This window comes from Lutra lutra, chromosome 4, assembly GCF_902655055.1.
Source record: "Lutra lutra chromosome 4, mLutLut1.2, whole genome shotgun sequence".
NCBI lineage: Eukaryota > Metazoa > Chordata > Mammalia > Carnivora > Mustelidae > Lutra > Lutra lutra.
The window spans coordinates 102979291-102999289 of NC_062281.1; the positions used below are offsets into that span (position 1 = coordinate 102979291).

At 43.1% G+C, this 19999-nt stretch overlaps 1 protein-coding gene across 2 annotated transcripts in view; it reads right to left on the minus strand.

Annotated features, from left to right (window-relative positions):
* Positions 1-728: 728 nt before the first annotated feature.
* Positions 729-19999, minus strand: part of AHCYL1 (adenosylhomocysteinase like 1) — a 39116-nt gene continuing 19845 nt past the window's right edge. The window contains exons 2-17 of one of the 2 annotated variants that reach the window (XM_047723744.1): positions 14951-15062; positions 12502-12645; positions 11432-11532; positions 10907-11009; positions 9425-9519; positions 8735-8841; positions 7803-7919; positions 7467-7530; positions 6581-6669; positions 6146-6216; positions 5688-5782; positions 5502-5600; positions 5055-5123; positions 4536-4614; positions 3305-3425; positions 729-2788 (exon numbers count right to left, since the gene is read on the minus strand). In XM_047723744.1, coding sequence (XP_047579700.1) covers positions 2782-2788; positions 3305-3425; positions 4536-4614; positions 5055-5123; positions 5502-5600; positions 5688-5782; positions 6146-6216; positions 6581-6669; positions 7467-7530; positions 7803-7919; positions 8735-8841; positions 9425-9519; positions 10907-11009; positions 11432-11532; positions 12502-12645; positions 14951-15062 — 1473 coding nt within the window. In that variant the 3' untranslated portion in view covers positions 729-2781. Of the gene's footprint in view, positions 2789-3300; positions 3426-4535; positions 4615-5054; positions 5124-5501; positions 5601-5687; positions 5783-6145; positions 6217-6580; positions 6670-7466; positions 7531-7802; positions 7920-8734; positions 8842-9424; positions 9520-10906; positions 11010-11431; positions 11533-12501; positions 12646-14950; positions 15063-19999 lie in introns of those variants that run through there. The other variant, XM_047723745.1, reaches the window with a different exon arrangement.

Below are 19999 nucleotides of genomic sequence, written 5' to 3' on the forward strand. Positions count from 1 at the left end.
TTGAGTATTATTAATAGATACATTGTTACACCAGAAGACAGGAGACAACTCCAGAGTTGGATACAGTTGTGGGAGGGGCTGAAGCTTTCCTAATTTTGGAGACTTTTTTTTTTTTTTAAGATTTATTTATTTGCAAGCGAGGGAACAGTGGGCAGTGGCAGAGGGAGAGGGAGAGAGTCTCAAGAAGACTCCATGGTAAGCACAGAACCCAACGGGGGGCTCGATCTCATGACCCTGAGATCATGACCTGAGCTGAAACCAAGAGTCAGCCAGCCGCTTAACTGACTGAGCCATCCAGGTGCCCCGGAGACATTCTTTAAGGAAAAGAATTAGGTACAGGGTCTTGAAGGGGGACTATGCAAGTGAGGTGCCCTGAAGTTTCAGATTTTTCTTTTATAGATTTTATTTTTAAGTAATCTCCACACCCAACACAAGGCTCAAACTCCCAACCCCGAGACCAAGAACTGCACATTCCACCTAGTGAGCCAGCCAGGTTCCTTGCAGATTTGTTTCTTGAAGAAATTCTGAGTGCGGGTGCTTTGGCACAGAGCAGGCACACACAACTTAAGGTACTCCTGAAAAACTCTGCATCCAGCCTGTTCCTCTCCGTACTAGGTCCTCAGCACATCTCTGTTAGAGACTGCTGACTGACCTCTGACTCATCCCACCCTAGAAAACAAGTCCTAATGACGTTCTGCTGTTCAAGCAAGAATGACACAGAATCCCAATAAGGTCTTATCATTTTAATTGACTTTAATGATTATTGCTCATCTGCAAGGATTAATATTGCATTCATTAAAAATCATTCAATACAAAATAAACTTGTTCTTCCCGAGTTGCTCTCCACACGCTCCCTCTGATGCCAGACATTTTCCCACAGTGCCCTTTGTTACATGGCCTGACAGAGATGGAGCCCCTACCTATTATTCCTATGGACACAGTAATAGATTGGGAGCAGGGGGCAGGCCAGAGGGCAGCGGGTCCCTTGCCTCCGGCAGAGCTGATGTCATGGATACCACTGTTGGCCAGGTTACCGCCCCTCCAGGATGGGGTGTTCTGATTGGCTGGTTCAATGCCCTGGGAAAAAGGGCTTGAACCCTTAGCATCTACAGAGAAGAAAGCATGGTCACACTGAAAAGAAGTGGAAGGGGCTGGGTAGGGGAGAACCGGGAGAGGAAAAGGAAAAATGTTTTGGCAAGACTCTGCTAGAAGGCCGCAGAGTGAAAGCTTTCCTTTCTTATGTTTTTATGTCTGTCTCTCTGATCAACGGCAACAGAGAAATGAACATTGCTAGTACCTAGCACTAATGCTGACCCAACTTTGAAGGATCATCAGCTAGAACAAGTTGAAGATTTAGAATCCTGGATAATTATATACTTAAAGCTCGTGAGCATAAAGCTCATCGGACCATGCAGAAATGCCAGTAAGCAGGGTGCATGGCATGGGAATACATACCTCTCCAATCTTTGAGGGCCTTTCTAGGGATTCTTTCCGAGCATGAGCCAGGACGCACTGATTACCTTCTCTGTGCACAAACTGCCCCTTAAGATCTTGGTTCATAAACTTTTGTGACACGTGTCAATTAAAAGAGGTACCACTTCTGTAAAACTAACGTTATACATGGGGCCTAAAGTCCCAGACCAGTTACATGGAACTACATTTCCCTCACTCTGGCCCAATTTATCCTTTCCCTCCCATCCACATCTACCTCCCTTTAAATATTTTAGGTTGCAGAAGCATAGCTGACCAGAAATTTGCTCTTAAAGGATAAATCCTAAAGATAGAGCTCAGTGTTTTAGACTGAGTAATGGCTCAAGAAATTCGCCTTCAGCACAAGCTGTATGGGGCAGAGCTGACAGAATTTGCCATTATGGCCCCAGTTCATTGAAGCTATAAACTATGGGCTAGAAACAAAGGGACTTATCAGAGTTTGAGGCCAGCTTTTCTCCAGACTCAACTCTGCACTCTCAGCTCCAAAGGTTCAAAAGAGAAACTGGGAATGACTAATCACCCAAGCAGTTCCTCAGTGTTAACACTCAACATTTTTCTTACCTTTTTCTTTCTTTCTTTCTTTCTCTCTTTTTTTTTTTTTTGTACAACAGAAATCAATGCTAGGGGACAAAATTAAACTTAATAGAGTGCAGTCTGATTAAAAACTTGAAAAATGAGAAGGTCTGGTGGGAGTGGAGGAAGGGTTGTACTAAATCCAAGTGGACCAACTGGATCTTAACAGTACACATCTCTGAACCAGACACACCGCCTGCACACAGGAAACAGGGCTTGGAACACCTGGAGAAATGAGCATGCGCCACCTAACATCTAACCTACCTGGCTAGTGGGTGCCATCCCTGCTCCTCTGACAAAGTGAAAGAGCACTGATTTCAGCAGCTAAGAAATGGGCTCTTTTAAGGCAATTTAGACATTGCAGATTGTTCAACAAAGAAGGTACCTTAGCATTTCCTGTTAATAAGGTACCCAATTAAGACTAAAGTCCCCAGAAATGGGAAAGAAAGAATCACCTTTCTGGGCTGGGAGAGTAAAATCCTTCTTTAGTGACTAGGGTGAAGAACCTTGAACCTCAGTTTCATCTAAAGAGCCATAAAGCAAGTTCCTGTGTGGTCTGCAGAACTTGGACAATGAGATGAAGAAAACGAAAATGAAATTACAGGAAAAAAAAAAAATCAACAGGAAAGGAATAAGAAGAAAATAAACATTATCTTAAAAAATATTTCTTTTAGAGTTGTGTGGGACTCGTGGACTGGTCCTTGGTAATATGGTCCATCAGTATCTGTAAAGGAAGAGACTGCTTGGTTAGCACTTGGGTCTTCCACATGAGAGATCCAAGAGAAAAATCAGAAACAGAGGATACTCCCCAGGGTCCCTTCCAGCCCTGGCGGGATCCCTACAGCCATTCCTCATGGATCATTCTTCCCTCTGCTTCCATGGGGTTTCTGGCAATGCCATCTCTGGTTTCATTTCCTGCTCCCTGATAATATAAGCCAGTGGTTTTTAACCCTAACTATACATTAATCTAGGGAGCTTTTAGAAAATAAGTCTGGGCCCCATGCCAGACCAACTGTATTAGAATCTCTGGGGGTGAGGCCAAGCTTCCTGCTTCAAAATTCTAGAAAACCCTCACCCCTTACATCTACTAGATATACAATTTCTCTGCTACCATGTTAGTCTGGAGCAGAGTTCTGGTACTCTTCAAAATCAGGCACACTACTTTATTTAAGAAAGCTGGCTAACATGCTTTGTTTAATATTGGGTAAAAGAGCGTCTCACTTGTTTTCCCCCAAGTTACCTGTAATAATTGGGTTTGAATGGCCCATTTTTGTTGAGTCCCAGATATTTTGCTTGGTCATCTGTCAGCTCTGTCAGGTGGGCATCAAATGATGGCAGGTGCAAGCTGGCAACGTACTCATCTAGGAAGAACACAGTGGCAGGGGAACTCACTCCGTTTCAATCTGCCTCTCAGGGCACACCCTCCCCCTATTTTCATCTGAAGCTTTTTGAGGAGGACAAGGAATGGAATCACTGTGAAGGCACCTGTAACTCGAAATATCTGCTTAAAGAACCCTCAAAGTTGCTTTTCTGGCAGGGTACTTCTCTCTGTATATCCAGAATGCATTTCGAAAGCCATTTGCTAGGGTGACAAAATGGGTTAGACTTGTACCTCCCCATCCTCTGGCAAAGCTTTTGGCTTTATCCCAGTGGCTAACATGCTACATATGACTCTCACCTTCCTGTAGCAACTTCCTTAACTGAATTACATTCAAACTATGAAACAAAGTAGATCCAATAGCTCAAAAGTAGTTTGTATCATTACGATTTCTTTAGAATAATATCCATAAAGGCCTCAAATCTTAGGATCACTGATTTCTAAGGCAGCTGGTGCAAACTGATTACTCTTCCATAGATAAAACTTCCCAGGCTTTACTTTTATGAATATGAATTAAAGAAAAAAAAAGTAATCTGAGATAAGCTGGTTGGAGGAGATGAGAGTGAGAAGTCTTTCAGCTTTAAAGAAGGGGTAAAGGGCTGACCAGTTATAGATGGGAGGTGGGTGCCACTATTCCAGAAGGGCAAAGAACCAGAAATGATGTAGTATGCCACATGAACACAACAGAGCTGTCCCCCAGATTATCAGGAGGTTCCATATTTACAGAGGATGGATGATAAAACCTAGATTTGTTTCTGTTTCTTTCATCTTGGTCACTGGCTGTAGTCACTGGTGGTGGGAAGTTTACTGAACTCCATATGGCTACTAAGAATAAGAACATCTACCTTAAACCACTATGCTAAGCACTTTAACTCATTTGCTCTAATTCTTACTACAATCCTACAACGTATGTAACTATTACTCTCACATTATTGATAAAGATATTGAGCAGATTAGAATTGGTCCTGAGGCCCAGAAACCATGAAATGCTAGGATGCAGATTAGAACTCTGACTCTAAATCCAATACTTTCATTTTACCAAACCATGCAAAAGTCTGGGGCTCGGTACAGGCTCCTACTGTTTCTCACTCACCCATTTTCTTAGGAAGCAGGTATACATCTTGTTTGTATCGTCCCTCAGGTGCATTATACAGCTCTATCAGTGCCAAAGCCTAAGTTGGGAAAAGAGGGTCAGAAGACACAAAAACACTTCTTGGACAAGGACCTAAAAATAAAACTCAATCTAACAGGGTCTTGGGGTAAGTACCACAATGATCTATCATGATGACAGTACCCAGGACTTGGCCTGCAGTAAACACCACCACGCATCATAAGAGGATTTGCTGCTGTTTTTGTTTCGTTCCTAATAAAAGAACAGACTAAATACAACTAGGCTGGAACCCTACCTTCTCAACTAACATAGCCAACTCAAAGGGGCACAGACACTGACTCTGCCTGAGGACTCTTTTCTACGCTTGAGAAAGCCCGTCTTGGCCCCTTGTGGCCTGAAACAGGTTGAAAAGAACACAGCACGGCACACTCTCATTGAACTCTGACCCAGGTCTGGTTCCACTAATCTCAGGGCAGAAGAGGCAGGCATTTGGCCACATACCTGTGTTGTAGCTGTGATGGACAGAACAAAGGTGGGAACTGTGGAGCAGCTCAGGTTGAGAAGACGACCCTGAAAAGGTAAGAGAGCCCTGGGTGAGCTGTGCTCCCCCTCCGTCTGATTCCAGTGTCATACAAGTGAAGCAGAGCAGGATAGGACTCAGTCGGTACAGAAAGAATTACAGTTCCACATCAGGCCTCTAGATTTTATCTTATTTCCCGTAAGCCCATGTGAGTATGACAAGCTGAAGCAGCCATGGGAGTCAGGAAATAGTGTATTACTTGGTAAAAGGTAGATCTTTTTTTGAGTGGTTCTATTTTAGGGACCAGAAAGTTTAAGAACTAGATCTCTATCTAGAGATGGAGTTCAGGAAAATCTGGGCCCAATGCTTTCTCCCATCTCCCCGCCCTCCACCATGGATCTAACGACATTGCCCTCCCGTGTGTGTACCTCTGCCAGGAGGACAACTCGTTTGCCATCTGGCCAGATGACATGGTCCACCTGAGAGCGCACGCGCTCCCATGTCAGCTCTGGAGTGCGCAGGCTGGTCTGAAAGGAAGATGGCACAGTTGACAGCGGCTACAGTGGAAAGGAGGGGAAAAAGGCCTTGCAGCAAATCAATGAGGGAAACCTTACCACATCAATTTCTGTGTTGGAGTGGCCCATATTGCATACGATACAGCTGTTTTTCATGCGGTCCAAATGCTCCCGTGTCACTACATTCTTATTTCCTAAAGGTAAAGGAGAGCAGCCAAAGAAAGATGCTGGGGGACGAAGGTACCTGGCTTCCCGTGAGGACATGGGAAAAGAGGATGCCTGCTGCACTGAAGGAAATGCATCCTTTATGAGAAACAAGTACACTGCGTAACAGCTTTTTACACTCAGTGATTTGGTTTTAAGATTCAACAGTATAAATCACCTTCAAGAAAAAAGGTTCTTGGTTCTGGAAAACATATTAAGGTTCCGATAGCTTATTCTGGTTCTGAGACTTTTACACCGAGCACAGGTCTCACCTACTTTATCTGAAAGACCACTTTCAAGATTTGGCCTCAGAGCTACCAGTCCTCCATGTACACCAAGGCACTGATACTTACCTGTGCAAGTTATTACGACATCAACTTGCCGGATGACTTCATTTAGCTTTACCACCCTGAACCCATCCATGCTGGAAGGAAAGGAAGGAACACAATGAGCAAAGCAAGGAGGCAGTGGCATAGAGGCTGGTCACAAAATGAGACCAGAGAAATTCCCTTCTGAAGTCGGGTCCAGTGCTATCTCACAGGTAAGTGACAAGCTGTTCTAAGCTACACACTGGCCTCTTCGGACTCCCTGAGATTCCAATCAGGAAGGGAAAATGCCGAGAACCTCTAGGAGTGCCCTGGGCTTACAATGGAGGGAAGAGCCATCCTCCTAGCTTTCTCTTCCTTTAGAGAGATTTCTGCAAGGAACGGTTAATATAATCAATCATAAACTCTCAGAAACACTAAGTACCAGGGATGAATCTAACAGTATTACCATTCTGTTCTTACCAGGCCTGCAGAGCACAGATGGGGTCGATTTCTGTGATGTAGACAATTGCTCCAAGGGCCTTGAGAGCAGCACAGCAGCCCTTTCCCACCTGCAGAGCATAAGAAAGAAGTAGGGGTGTCAGGTCATTTAAGGCATGGGTAGGGGGCATGTGGCTATTCGGGAGATGGGAATTAACCTCCCTGAAATCACCAATGCTCTATTGAGCCCTTGCAGGGATGCTCCAAGCCAGGCAGAGCATAAACAAATCCAGATTATGCTGTGACCCTCAGCCAGAGAGGTGATCTGACATTTATATTTCACAGCAAGGGCTGGGGCTCGGAATAGTGAACGAAACTGGGAGATCGAATAAGTATTACCATCAGGAAAACAAGACCAAGGAAGAGCAATTGTAACCTCTCATAGCTTGTTCCAGAAAAACCTGATTAACTCTCATTTAAGATGCATCGAACTCAAGGACAGCCCAGCAGTTCAAGAACCTCCATGGGTCACTGATGACAACAGTCTCCTTCACCTAGTCTAGTTTAGGGATCATCAACTATGTACCACCTCGGGTCCCACCCTTCACTCCAGTCCCAGGTCACTTGTGTGGCTAAAATGCCACATGTTCACTTGAAGTCAGTCTCATGAAAGGTAACTGTTATCATGGTGGAGGGAGGGGCGGGGCTGCCAACATGCCGTTCCACAAGACAGTGTGGTGAGATCTGAAAACTCAATGGATTTTGTACATCTCTATTCATAATTCTGAATAAGGCACTTCTGCTACGGAGATACATTATCTCGAAGCATATTTTAACCCCGTGTCAGTGACCACACTGACAGCATGGATTGCCTTCACTCCACATTTCTAGAAAGTCTATGAAAAGACACTGAGACCCAGCTATTTACCTCACCATAGCCACACACCACCACTTGTTTCCCACCAAACATCACATCTGTGGTCCTCTTCAGGCTGTGGAAAACAGATAAGGGCTCAACTTAAACATTATTAGCCCAGACACAGTCCCTCTGCACAAAAGCAAAAGTGTGAGGCAGCGCCCCATGAGAACTCCAGCTGGAAGCTGGCTGGGCCCAGTATGACAGGAGCCCCGCTAACGAACCTTTAACGCCAAAGGAAGACGACGGGAAGACCACGGGAGAAGACCAGGAGTGGTTTCAGAACAACACTGCGACCCAACCCAAACCTGTCCCCTCGGAGTCTGGTATCTGTGCGTTTCAACCTACCCGTCCAAAATGGACTCTCGGCAGCAGTACAAGTTATCAAACTTCTGTTTGGTCACAGAGTCATTGACATTCATGGCCGGAACACAGAGCTTCCCAGCTTTGGAGAGCTGATACAGCCTAAAGGGAAAAGAAGCCACAAAAACAAACAAAACCGAAATTACTACCCGGCAAAATCTGTCTAATTCTCTTCCAGCTCCATGCTGCCCCCCACCCCAGCTGTATTTATTGCCCAAGGATATCAGTAAGCAAGAGCATTTCCTTGTCCTCACCTCTTTTCATTTTCTCTCCCCTGGGCCCCCGCCCTTTTTTTGGAAGGGGAAAAAAAACCCTTTCAATAGAAGAAATTGACTTCTCTTCCATAAAAGGGGATGTATTTCCTTAGACCAGCATTTTCTTGATTAAAAAAACAAACAAACATGCCTACTTCTGATAAACAAAGATTATCAATGACTCTGATTCGGTTGCCTATGTGTGCTTGTGTGAGCATGTGCAGTGTGCCCACAACGGAGAAACACTCTTCCAGAAAGAGATCTTTTAGGGTTTTTGACAAGCCAAGAATATTTTGCCCAGTTTTACTTTTTGTAGTGTGTATAATATATAGTTTTACAATAGGACTTTTTTTCATATTTCAAATATAAAATTTTAATACAATATTGAATACAGTTTTCCAGATACATTCATTCTCTATACCTCCCAACACTGGTTGAGACTCACAGTGGAATAAGTGGAAGAGAAAAATGTGAGAACTAGAACCTGAAATAACTTCCTTTTAGGATCTCCTGGATTCTTCAGAAGTAAAAACGGAGAAGTTTTATCTAATGAAGGTACTCCCATTTAGTTACATGTCTGAAAGATAGCCCTCAAGCCTAATGGAGACCAGGAGAGTTTGCTGAGGCAAGGACACAAGGGGCAGCTACTCCAGAATCTGTTACCTGTGAACACCAGTCACGCTCTCTTCCACAATGCCTCGGATCTTCTTAAACACGTTTGGATACTTCTTATAAACCCAGTGGGTTAAGTCTCCCCCATCATCCAGGATCTACAGAACAGCCAGAAGACTTCTATGGGCATTCAGGCTGCTAGAGCTGGGGGGGAACTTTGAACCCACTTTCTGTACTAGTAAGAGAGCCCTGTATGTTTTGGAGGAGCACTCCTCAGAGCTCCTTAGAACAGGTTTAGACAGTGGAAACACAGTCAAATCCGTTGGTGTAGAATGGTTAAAAGGATTCCTAAGTTTGTTCTTGGCTATAGTGAAGAGTATTAGGCTAATCATAGACTCGTTTTTAGTCTAGAGTCTTGAAATATATAGCTCTGTGGGATGCAAAAGGCGAGCTGGGGCAGGAAGGAAAGAAACCAGAATTCTACTCCAAAGAGGAACCACATTATTTCTTTCTATTTCATTCTGCTGTGTTTGAGCCACAAGTGTTCACTTTAGTTTTACCCTTCCCCCACCTTTCCATTCAGTACTCAGACCCATTCTGAATAGGTATTGAGCTAAACACTCTGACAACAAAGTTAAGTGTATCAGAACATACATCCAAAACATATTTAGGGAACCATGCTTTGAGGGAAAAAAGGAAACAAATCTATGGTCAGAGTGTGGGATGAATATACATCATTACCATGTTAGCTTGCCAACCATCCATGTTCACACAGCGGTCAATACACCACCAGAAGTCATCTTCTGACTCGCCCTTCCAGGCAAACACTGCAACTCCTGTGGGGATGGGAACAAATCAGCTCATTCCTCCTCCTGGGAGTCTGCTATCCCAATACTACTTTCTGAGATCCATGTGAAGAGGAAAAGGGCTACAGGAACTATGTTGGACAGGAAACAACTTCGAAAGGGCAGAAAGTCAAAATGGCACCTGTAGCTCAGAAATCGGTAACAAATTTAAGAGATTTTTGTTTTTTTAGAAGTATTTTGGAACCTTAAATTGTTACTCTCTTTCGTCAGTTTTATACTTGGAACTCTTAATAACCTAAGGAGATAAAGTGAAATGGGAATCAAAATAAAGTTGTTCACTAGAACATTATTTGTATTAGAAAGAATCTTGGAACAACCTAAATGGTCAACATGAGTAAAACAATGAAAAAAAATCATGTGGCCGTATGATTATTACAAATGATGCTTTCAAGAAGTTTTCAGGGACATGGAAAACTACTTCTGAAAGTGTTATGTTTTAGGTTATAAATTATTTATTGAGACTTATTTATCTCTGTAAAAAGTGAATAGAAAAAAGGAAAAATGTGTAAAATATTATCCCTGTGCAGTAGGATTATTATTATTATTATTTGGAAATTCCTAAATTTTCTGTAATGAACACCAGAAAAGAACAAGAAAATCAAAAGTATTATGAAGTTGCTCTCTGAGGATCCCAGGGAGATGGTAAGTCCTTTAAGAAACCTCACAATGATTTTCTTCTGAATATTTTTACAGTAAAAACTGTTTCAAGCTGAGCTGAACTTTACAAGTAGTCCATATAGTTTCTCTCTTTTTTTTTTAAAGATTTTATTTATTTGTCAGAGAGAGAGAGGAGAGCGAGCGAGCACAGGCAGGGAGAATGGCAGGCAGAGGCAGAGGGAGAAGCAGGCTCCCCGCCAAGCAAGGAGCCCGATGTGGGACTCGATCCCAGGATGCTGGGATCATGACCTGAGCCGAAGGCAGCTGCTTAACCAACTGAGCCACCCAGGCGTCCCCATATAGTTTCAATACAATATTGAACACCAAATTTTCTAATGAGCTACTAGTACTAAAGGCACTTCTTACTTGTGTGCCCTCAAAAGCGATGAGCCTTTGGTGAAAAGAGATCAGCTGAACTCCTATACCTCATACAGTTTAATATTCCTCCTTGTTCACTTACCATTAGAATTAAGCATCTCCCCATATAATTAAGATTCTTTTCAAAGGTCATTCTTTATGACCGTATCAGGGATATGGACCTTCCTTTTATTATCCATTTTCTTCCTGTTGCTATTCTTATTACCCTCCAACGTTTTAAGGCCTCTAGACAAACACGTAACCATAAAGACAGTTTTGATACGTAAATATTTTACTTAGATAATTATTTTGAAGCACAGTTGGTGAAAAAGGCTAAACTTACCAGCCTCGGCCAGGGCCGCAGCCACTTCGTTCTGAGTGGAATAGATGTTGCAAGCAGACCAGCGGCACTGAGCCCCCAGGGCACAGAGTGTCTCAATCAACACCTATGGAGACATACGGGAGGACAGAGTGAGAGAGAGGACGGCTGGGTAGGAGCAGCACACAAGGGGACCATGCCCAGCAACTCTGCAGCAACTAGTGCTACACTGGGAAGTTGTAAGAGGGTATGGTCCAGCGAGGGAGCCCACTGCTATCTAACTTTACCCCAAAGATGTGTTCCTAAAAGTCTTAACATCTTCCTAACAGTTGTATTTTTGCAGATCTAGATCTCCCTGAGTCAGGTTTGTAAACATACGTTATAACTATACACACAGAGTAGAAAACCCCATTACTGTGTAACAGGAGGTCCCACCTAATAGTCATTAGCATTTGGAGATTGGATAGATACGGAAGGAAAAGCAAATAAAAAAAAAGTTTATTTCTCCCCCTCATCAGAAGTCCCTCTTTAGTCTCCCAGCAAACTCACCGCTGTCTGGGCTGTGATGTGTGTACAGCCCACTATTTTAGCACCAGCCAAGGGCTTCTCCCCCTGAGCACGTTTCCTGAGTGAAATCAGAGCAGACATGTCTGTGAAAGAACAGAGGATTTGAGCTAGGTCTGCACTAGCAGTATTATCAATTTCTGCCCCAGCAACATCTAGGGGTGGTCTGGATCTGTTGAGATATTGCAAGATAAGGTAGAAACACCAAATAAATTTCCATGATGACTGGCGGCTTCAACAACAGAAAGACAGTTGGGGAGTTGTTATCCAACCGCTTGGAAATTTCTCTCTTCCTGCAGAGGACTGAACAGAGAATGAATTCTCACATCTGGTCAAAATGGAGAGTGAGTCTCATCATTCACTTGGGAGGAGGGAAGTGGTTATGGCATTGGCTAAAGGACTCCTAATCATCAAACCAGGAAGGAAGTCTTCACCCTCAGCAGAAGAGCACTTGCTTTTTTTCTATGCAGCCTAACCCCATTCTGTCAGTCTGTTTGGTTTCGTACTTACCCCCAGCAGAGAGCACACCTTTAGTGTGAAAGTAACAAGAGTAAAAACACCTTATCAGGAGTGGGGTGGGTGGGGAAAACCAAGATTTAACAGACTGTCACTTTCACTCTTGCTCCAGCAGAGGGTGCTAAGGACCAAAGACCAAAGAGACACTGCTCACCACATCCTTAGCTGAAAACCCTCCCACATCTGCTGCTTCTGGAAAATGTGGGTCTCTGAGATTGGCAGCTGTGGTAGAATCCCACAGAACTAACCACCATGTAGTGATCCAGGACTTGCTGAGTCCACAAGGAGATCTCCGAATATGGTGTCATGGGGGAGGAAAACAGAAACTACTCTGTGTAATTTACTACGTACTGAGAACAGGAAGCAAGGAGAATAAGAACAAGAACCCTGAGGCTCAAGCTGCGTGCAGAGAGATCTGCTTATACAAGAGCCCAGAATGTTGAATTTTTCAAGGCGACTTTCAAGTGTCAAGTTGTCTGTGGATCCTGATGACCAGCAAGCGGGTTGCTTCTGGTCCCTTACCCACTCCCTTTCTTTACCTTGCTCTGCAATCTCAATCTCCCGGCGTCCAAATTCTGCCTGCTTGATGTTCTTCACACAGAAATTGCTGCTGCCCTTGGAGTTGGTCTGCTGTTTCTCTCGGGGCGAAACCTCATCATCAGAGCTATCTGTGTAGGATGCAGCTAGAGCCAGGAGAGAAAAAAACAAGGACAGAAAATCCTCAATGGCCCCAACTCCACAAAGTGCACTCCCCAAGGACTCTCACTTAAGTTAAGCAGACTCAGAACTGGAGCCACCTTTTACACCACTCTCAGGTCTCCCTCCTCAGAGTCTAACGGATGAATGACATTGCTGTGGATCTCTCAGTGTTGGAGCCCTTTCTTCCAAGCTGATGATACTCTGCCCTTAGTCCCTGTAACGGGAAGCTACAGAGCTCACTCCTGCACCAGCTCGAGGGATCTCAGCTAATAGGGGCACTGGGTCCCAATGTGGATTGGAACGAGACATGGCAAAGATGGAAGAATACTTAAGGACATGTAAGGAACACCACTGCTGTAGAACACTGGTTCTCAAACTCAAGCATCTACAGCATTCATCAGAATCATGTGGAAGGTTTGTTAAAATACAAGCGGCTAGGCCCCACTGCCAGAGGTTCCCAATCGGCAGATCTCGGGTGGCACCCAAGAATTAGCATTTCTAACAAGTCCCCAGCTGTTGCTGCTGTTGTTCAGAAGACCGCACTCTGAGAACTAGTAACACGGATGACAGTGCTAAAAGAATCTTATAAGGGATTTTACACTAGGCTGTGCTCAAGGAATACAGACATGGAAAGAAACGACTCAAAAGGTGAGTGAGTAGCTCTGGTTCTACTGCCAGCCCTGAGATCACTCGGTATGTTCAACTTTAAAAAAACCAGCTTTACATAAAGGCTAAAAATGTCCTTTCAGATAGATGTGCAGGGGGACATAGAGTAATCACTCCCCTACTCTCAAATCACTTCTTTCCTCTCTGAATCGAGTGGTTCCTGATCTGTCTGTCTGTGCCAGTGTATCAGGTCTCTCTCACTGTCTTCCACACACTGCTAGCCAACACAAATACTCCCAAAGTATCTGTCTCACCAGACAACTGAACTAGATCACAAAATTTTTTTAAAAAAATGCTCTGATAAGCTCCTGTTAATACATGGACATCAAGATTTTTGAGAACTTTGCTAAAGCTTTCTTCACTCCCTCCTTCCATCTTCCTCTTAGAACCCAGCTTTCCACAATGAATTCTCTCTTTGCTGGAATCGGTCTGCTTATCACTCCTACTCTTTCGTATCTGTCACTTCAAAACACCTTTTATTTTTGACAGCCATTATGTTTTGAACCTCTTCTTGCACACATGCCACAGTGACTCTGAATATTCATTTATTTCAGTACTTAACCCTATAGACCACCATTTGCTCTCATCTGCTTATCTTATCCATGCTGGGTTATCAGTGGCACGGAGCAGAAGACACTTTTTTTTAAAAAATGCATTTACTTTAAAAAAACAAAAACAAAAAAACAAAAACAATCCTTTCCCCGCAAGTCCAGTCCTTAATGTTAACAACACCGTATAAACAGTATTCTGGCGAAGTCATTTATGGAGATGGCAAATCTCTTTGCTGAAACTAATAGCAATCTATGACCTTGGGCCAGCCTCTTAAACTCTTAAATGTTTCCTCAGTTGAACAATGGGGGTGGGGTTATATCAGACGCCCCTGTGGATCTTCCAGTGTCTACTCTGCTAGTACTCAAAATCATAACTTCTACATCCCAAACCATGCTAACCATGCTCCGGTACTCCATGTAAAGGTGAGGACACATTTAAAAAAAAAAAAAAAAAAAAAAAAGCCTACTTATATAGGATCAAATTAGGAGAGGATTAAAAAGAAACAGAGCTGGAGCCACATTATCATAGTTGAACCTCTCCTACTCCAGAGGTGAACAGGGGAGGGCACTTCAACATAAAGGGTAACCTAGCAAATAAAAAGGAGCCAAAATACTCATTCTTCTTGTTACCATTCAAGCAGTCTTAGAGCCAAGAAAGAAAAAGACAGGTGGCAGGGTATATCTTAAACAACAGAGTTGGAAATTATGCTTCCAAAGTACACCTCTTTTTCAAGGCCAGTTCCATCAGCCAAAATAGAATTGATTTTCTCCCTTTGTAATGTGGGTGGAGAAACGTGGGAATGGGAACCGGCCCAGCACTACCAAGCAGGCACTGGCCACAGACCACACACAGAGACAGCCAGGGGAAGAGAAGTCTCCAGATGACAAAAGCCTCCCCAGCTACAAGCCTGACTGGGGACATTCCCATTGCCCAAGTGCTAATTATCAGCTCTCAGCAGAAAGATGGGAAGTACTTTCAGATTCTAGATAAGTAAAGTGCAGTGGGCAGAGAACTAGCTTAAGACTCTGGAACTGGGAAGGGAGATCAGAGTGGACATAAGTTCACACCTACCTGAACTGTAGCTGTCCGTGGAAGACTGGGAGATGGAGCGAGACAAAGATCGGCGGCCTGTCTTGGTGGGGAATTTGGTGAACTCCTGCATGTCATCAGCAAACTGGATTTGCTGTAAGAGGAAGACGAACAGTTGAAAATTTACAACAGGCATTCTATGAAATGTTCCATTTTTTAAGGCCATGTATTTCCTTCCCTAAAACCCAATGTTATTATATAGTTCCTACAAGCCAGCAATTCTCAGACTAGAGTGAGGGTGGGCGGAAGTTACTTACTGACTCCTCCCCAAATGCCAATTACTGCCTCTTTCCAATTGTTGTAGAATTTTGGGTTGGGGGTGGGGGGGGCTCAAGACTGAACTTCTTTTAGCATCTGTCCAAATTTCACAAATCTTTCTTCTCACATTCCATGAAGTTTTCTTTCCTCTTACAAACTTGACACATTAGGCTCTTTACCCTTCCTCCCAACTCTACTAAAAAAACACACAATCTCATAGTGCTTCTGCTTTTTTTTTTTTTTTTTCCAAAGGATTCTCTTGAAGCACATTCTTTTTTTTTTTTTTTTTTTTTTTTTTTTAATTTTTTTATTTTTTTCAGCATAACAGTATTCATTATTTTTGCACCACACCCAGTGCTCCATGCAATCCGTGCCCTCTACAATACCCACCACCTGGTGCCCCCAACCTCCCACCCCCCACCCCTTGAAGCACATTCTTATCCTGAAATTAGCAATGGTCTTGTTGTTTGAAGAAAATTATGGAGCTGCCTTGAAATAGTGACAGGCACTGGGGTGCCAAGTCAGAGTCCAATGATAGCTATACTTCACAAAGCCATGCAGAACTTTCCACATCCAATAAAATACTGGCATACAATAAAGCACGCAAAATTCAAAAAAATATATGCACTCCACAGTAAAATCTAACTAATTAGGACTAATTTGAAGGAGAAAATAAATGACTTGGTAAACTCTGTATTAAAAACTTCGTTAAATGAAATACACCAGAAGTAGGTAATTGTTTGAAGGATACTTGGAAAATTGGCTTTAATAAATGGCAAATACCTTATAATTAATATAACTTAGAAATTAATGGATGCTTCTAAAATGTATGAAAACATTTTCTTCTATTAAATGATTTAAACCTTCCTCCTGAATGCTCTCTTTAAGCTCTGATAAACCCTTTAAAATACAAAATAAACTTCAGCCTCCTGAAAAACAGAACGGTTTGAGACTATGAATTGAGATTCTCCTCACAATCTGACTAAATCTGAAAAGGTTCCCATAGAGAATTCATTAAGCTAAGTCTTTAGCAGATAACTCTGGAAATATAAAAGCTATTACAGATTAAAATCTTCTCCCCATAATGCTAGCAACATGGGTATAGCCACTCTGAAGCCAGAACAGTAAACTGCTTGTTACAGCGGCAGTATAAGAATCAGGTGTAAAAGTGCAACACAGAAAAAGAACTCAGTAAATAAAAAGCACTCGGTCTAAACAACATACATGGCACCAGAACTTGATTAACAAGTATCTTTATACATCCTAAGCAGCTTTTTTAGTTTAGTTGCTAAAACTTAAATAATTTAAATGCCAAAAGCACAGTGCCTTTCAAAGAAAGCAACCAACCAACCAACCCACCCCACTCTTTGGGGGCACCTGCGTGGCACATTTGGTTAAGCAACCAACTCCTGCTTTCGGCTTAGGTCGTGATCTCGGGGGTCATGATCTCAGGGTCATGAGATGGAGCCCTGGCTCTATGCTCAGCATGGAGTCTGCTTAAGTTTCTCTCTCCCTCTGCCCCTCCCACCACATGGACTCTTTCTCTCAAATAAATAAATCTAAAAACAAAACAACAGGGGCACCTGGGTGGCTCAGTGGGTTAAAGCCTCTGCCTTCGGCTCAGGTCATGATCTCAGGGTCCTGGGATCGAGCCCCGCATCGGGCTCTCTGCTCAGCTGGGAGCCTGCTTCCCCCTCTCTCTCTCTCTGCCTGTCTCTCTGCCTCCTTGTGATCTCTGTCTGTCAAATAAATGAATAAAATCTTAAAAAAAAAAATCTATAAAAACAAAACAACAAACCCACTCGTTGAAGTGGCCACAGGTCAGCATGTGCCCTTCAAGAGCGGATTTCCCACTGCATGTTCACATGACTTCTGCAGTCAGCAAAGCCAGTTTTACTGAAGAGATTTATCCAGGACCAAGGTAATGACTTTCAAAACCAATATGCAGTTCTTTTGGTGGGAGAAAAAATACGGTCAAGAGACCATCAATGCTTTTTAACACTCTGCAGAGGCAGCCCTTCCTCCATCAGCCTCCTTGTTCCTGGCATGGGCAGTCTAGTCGGAAGCTACTCTTTTCTCTTGGCTGTTATGATTCCCTCCCCTGTTCATCTTTTTTCAAAAGGCTCTGGGCATATTCCCAGACACCACCTACCTGGTGGTGGCGGGGGTGGGGGAGGGAAATGCAGTAACATTCGCAGTTTCTTAAATTAAAAAAAAAAAAAAAAAAAAGAGAGAGAGGGAGAGAGAGGTGGCTGTGGCAAGATAGAAATGTTTCTGCAGCAACCTAAGAACTGATTTAATAGTCCTAATCCTACCTTGTATTAACAAAGCTCATCAGTAGTCTACAGCTTAGCAAAATCTTTCCCATCTAAAAATATTAGGCTGTGTTGCAAGCAGCTTACTGATCAGTGCAGTGCCCCATCTCTCAAATAATGAATATGGTCCATATTTGAAGTGGACAGATTGTCCATTCAAGCCATGGCATGGATGGGTGGCTGTCTATTCTTGGAGCTCTCTGATATTTTCACTGCTTACAGATAAGGTGGTCCAGCTATACTAAGATGCCTGATCACCATGTCTTCTCTCCCCTCCCCCGCCAAACTGCATGCTGAGGAGAACCCAGATCACAACTTATGCTCTGCCAGTGCCCACCAGGCCTGCTTCAGGGCAGCCTGACAGCCTGCAGCTCTGTTTTTCTTTTGAAGTACAGCCTGGAGCTTTTCACCTTCGCATTGTAAACAGACACTGCAGTCAAAAGCAGTTTTTGAATATTACCCGTTTTTCCCTCTAGTGAAACCAGATCTCGGCAACAGCCCTCTAAGTTGGGATGGCTTCACCCCACTTACACAAGTATGATCATTTAGGTAAAAACAAAATCCGAAGATGGCTGTGAAGCTGTTCTGTTTACATTACTTCCTATTATCGTCATTTCTTCCCATCATAATTAAGTCTCCACTGGTGTACCTCAGTGTTTCTTCGAAGCTGTATCTTTACGGAAGCCTAGTTCTAAATAGGATGTGGAATGGGAAAGGGGGAGGGATAAAGAGATAAGGTAGCTGGAACTTCAAAAAGTATCTGAAAATCAAAAAGTCCTATGTTAAAGAACTATTTTGTGTTTGAATACTCACCATCCCATAAACAGACTTACCCACACTAAGCATGCCAGTGTTTCATTCTTAAACTAATATTACATCTGAGAAAGGTTAGAAGGTCAGATTGACCCATTCTCCAAATAGCACATCCAAATACAGAAGTCTATTTGGCGTGCCTTAAAAACTCAATTAAATATCAGGCCAATTCAATGTGCTATTTTAAAGTACCCATTCAAAGGGCTCAGTGGGTACAATGGTTGACTCTCTTCCATGTGACACTGAAAAGGATGAAAAGAAGCTTTCCAAAGAATCTGGGATCTGATGCACCCACCACCTCGTGGGTAAGTGTGGTGACAAGCGAGCTGAAAGCACTGTTTATAATTTATGAAGAAAAAGGGATCACAGGCAACCCCAAAACAGTTATCAGCCTCCAGGGAAGACAAACTGTTTAATACTATTCATTCGATTTATCCCAACTGGTTTTTACCATCAGAAGCTGAAAAGTTTACTTCCACAAACACGTGTTCTACCTACTCAGATGTTAAATATAATACCTTAGCCACACTTCCTTCCCAGGTCCCACCCAATCTTGCTCTCTAGCTCCTGAATCCCCGAGAACTGAAAGCCATCAGAATTGCACTATGTATAGCCAAGGGATGATGATCAGGATAATACTCATGGAGTGTTACATTCTTTTAGTCAACACATTTGGGAGGCACCGACTAAGCACCCAGCGCTATCCCAGGGAAGATCTAGGAAAGGAAATAAGGGCCCTTATAGTCTATAGATTTCGTCTGACTGAGAGGGTAACCGTAACACAAATGGCTATCATAGAATTTTACTGCTTCTTGAGGAAGAGCCTAGATATTGCAGTCTTAACAGCCTTCTCTGGATATTGTTCAGCTTAGGCCTCCAAAAATCAGAGGTTAGGCCAGACATCTTAAGAAACTTGTGATTTCACATGCTATCTAGCAGCTTTTAATTTCCTCAGAAAGGCTTCCTCCTAAGGGTGAAGAACAGACTCAAAGGTAAATAGCAATCATTAGGAAAACAAACCATTAAGAAAGCACAGCTTAGAAGTGAGTAGAGGGACTGGTCTATCTTTCTGCTGGGGAGTATGTGAAGGGCCAGTATCCCCCCTTCTGGTACACTACTGATCTTCTGAGGCATTCCCAAATTTATATGATCTGTCCCACTGTCTCCTCCAGCATACGGTATGTGCAGAATTTTCTGCATATTTCTCAGCTAATACTTAGCAACTGAGCAAAAAGATGACTATCGGAAGCTAGAAATTTTAATAAGGTCAACTACTAAGGTGTTGTAACACCTTTCAGGATTCCTACATCTTTTCTAATCCCTCTTTCACACATGTTCTGGCTAATAGATTCCTTCTTCTATAGAATCTACTCTCATCTGCTCTCTTTTCAAAGGGAGGGAAGAGGGTATGGCTATCAGCCTAAACAAAACAGGTGCAAGACCTTGCCTTGATACTTACCACTGATCAGTCTGATTTCATTTCAGATGAATCCAAAGAAACAGTTATCAATAAACACCAATATTTTGGTACAAGAACTATGTAAGTCTGCACACCTATCAGACCTTCAATTAGGTAAAAGAAATTTCCCAAAGAAGAAGGGTATCCTCTTCCCAACACGCTGCTCTCAGGTACTCCACCAGAAAA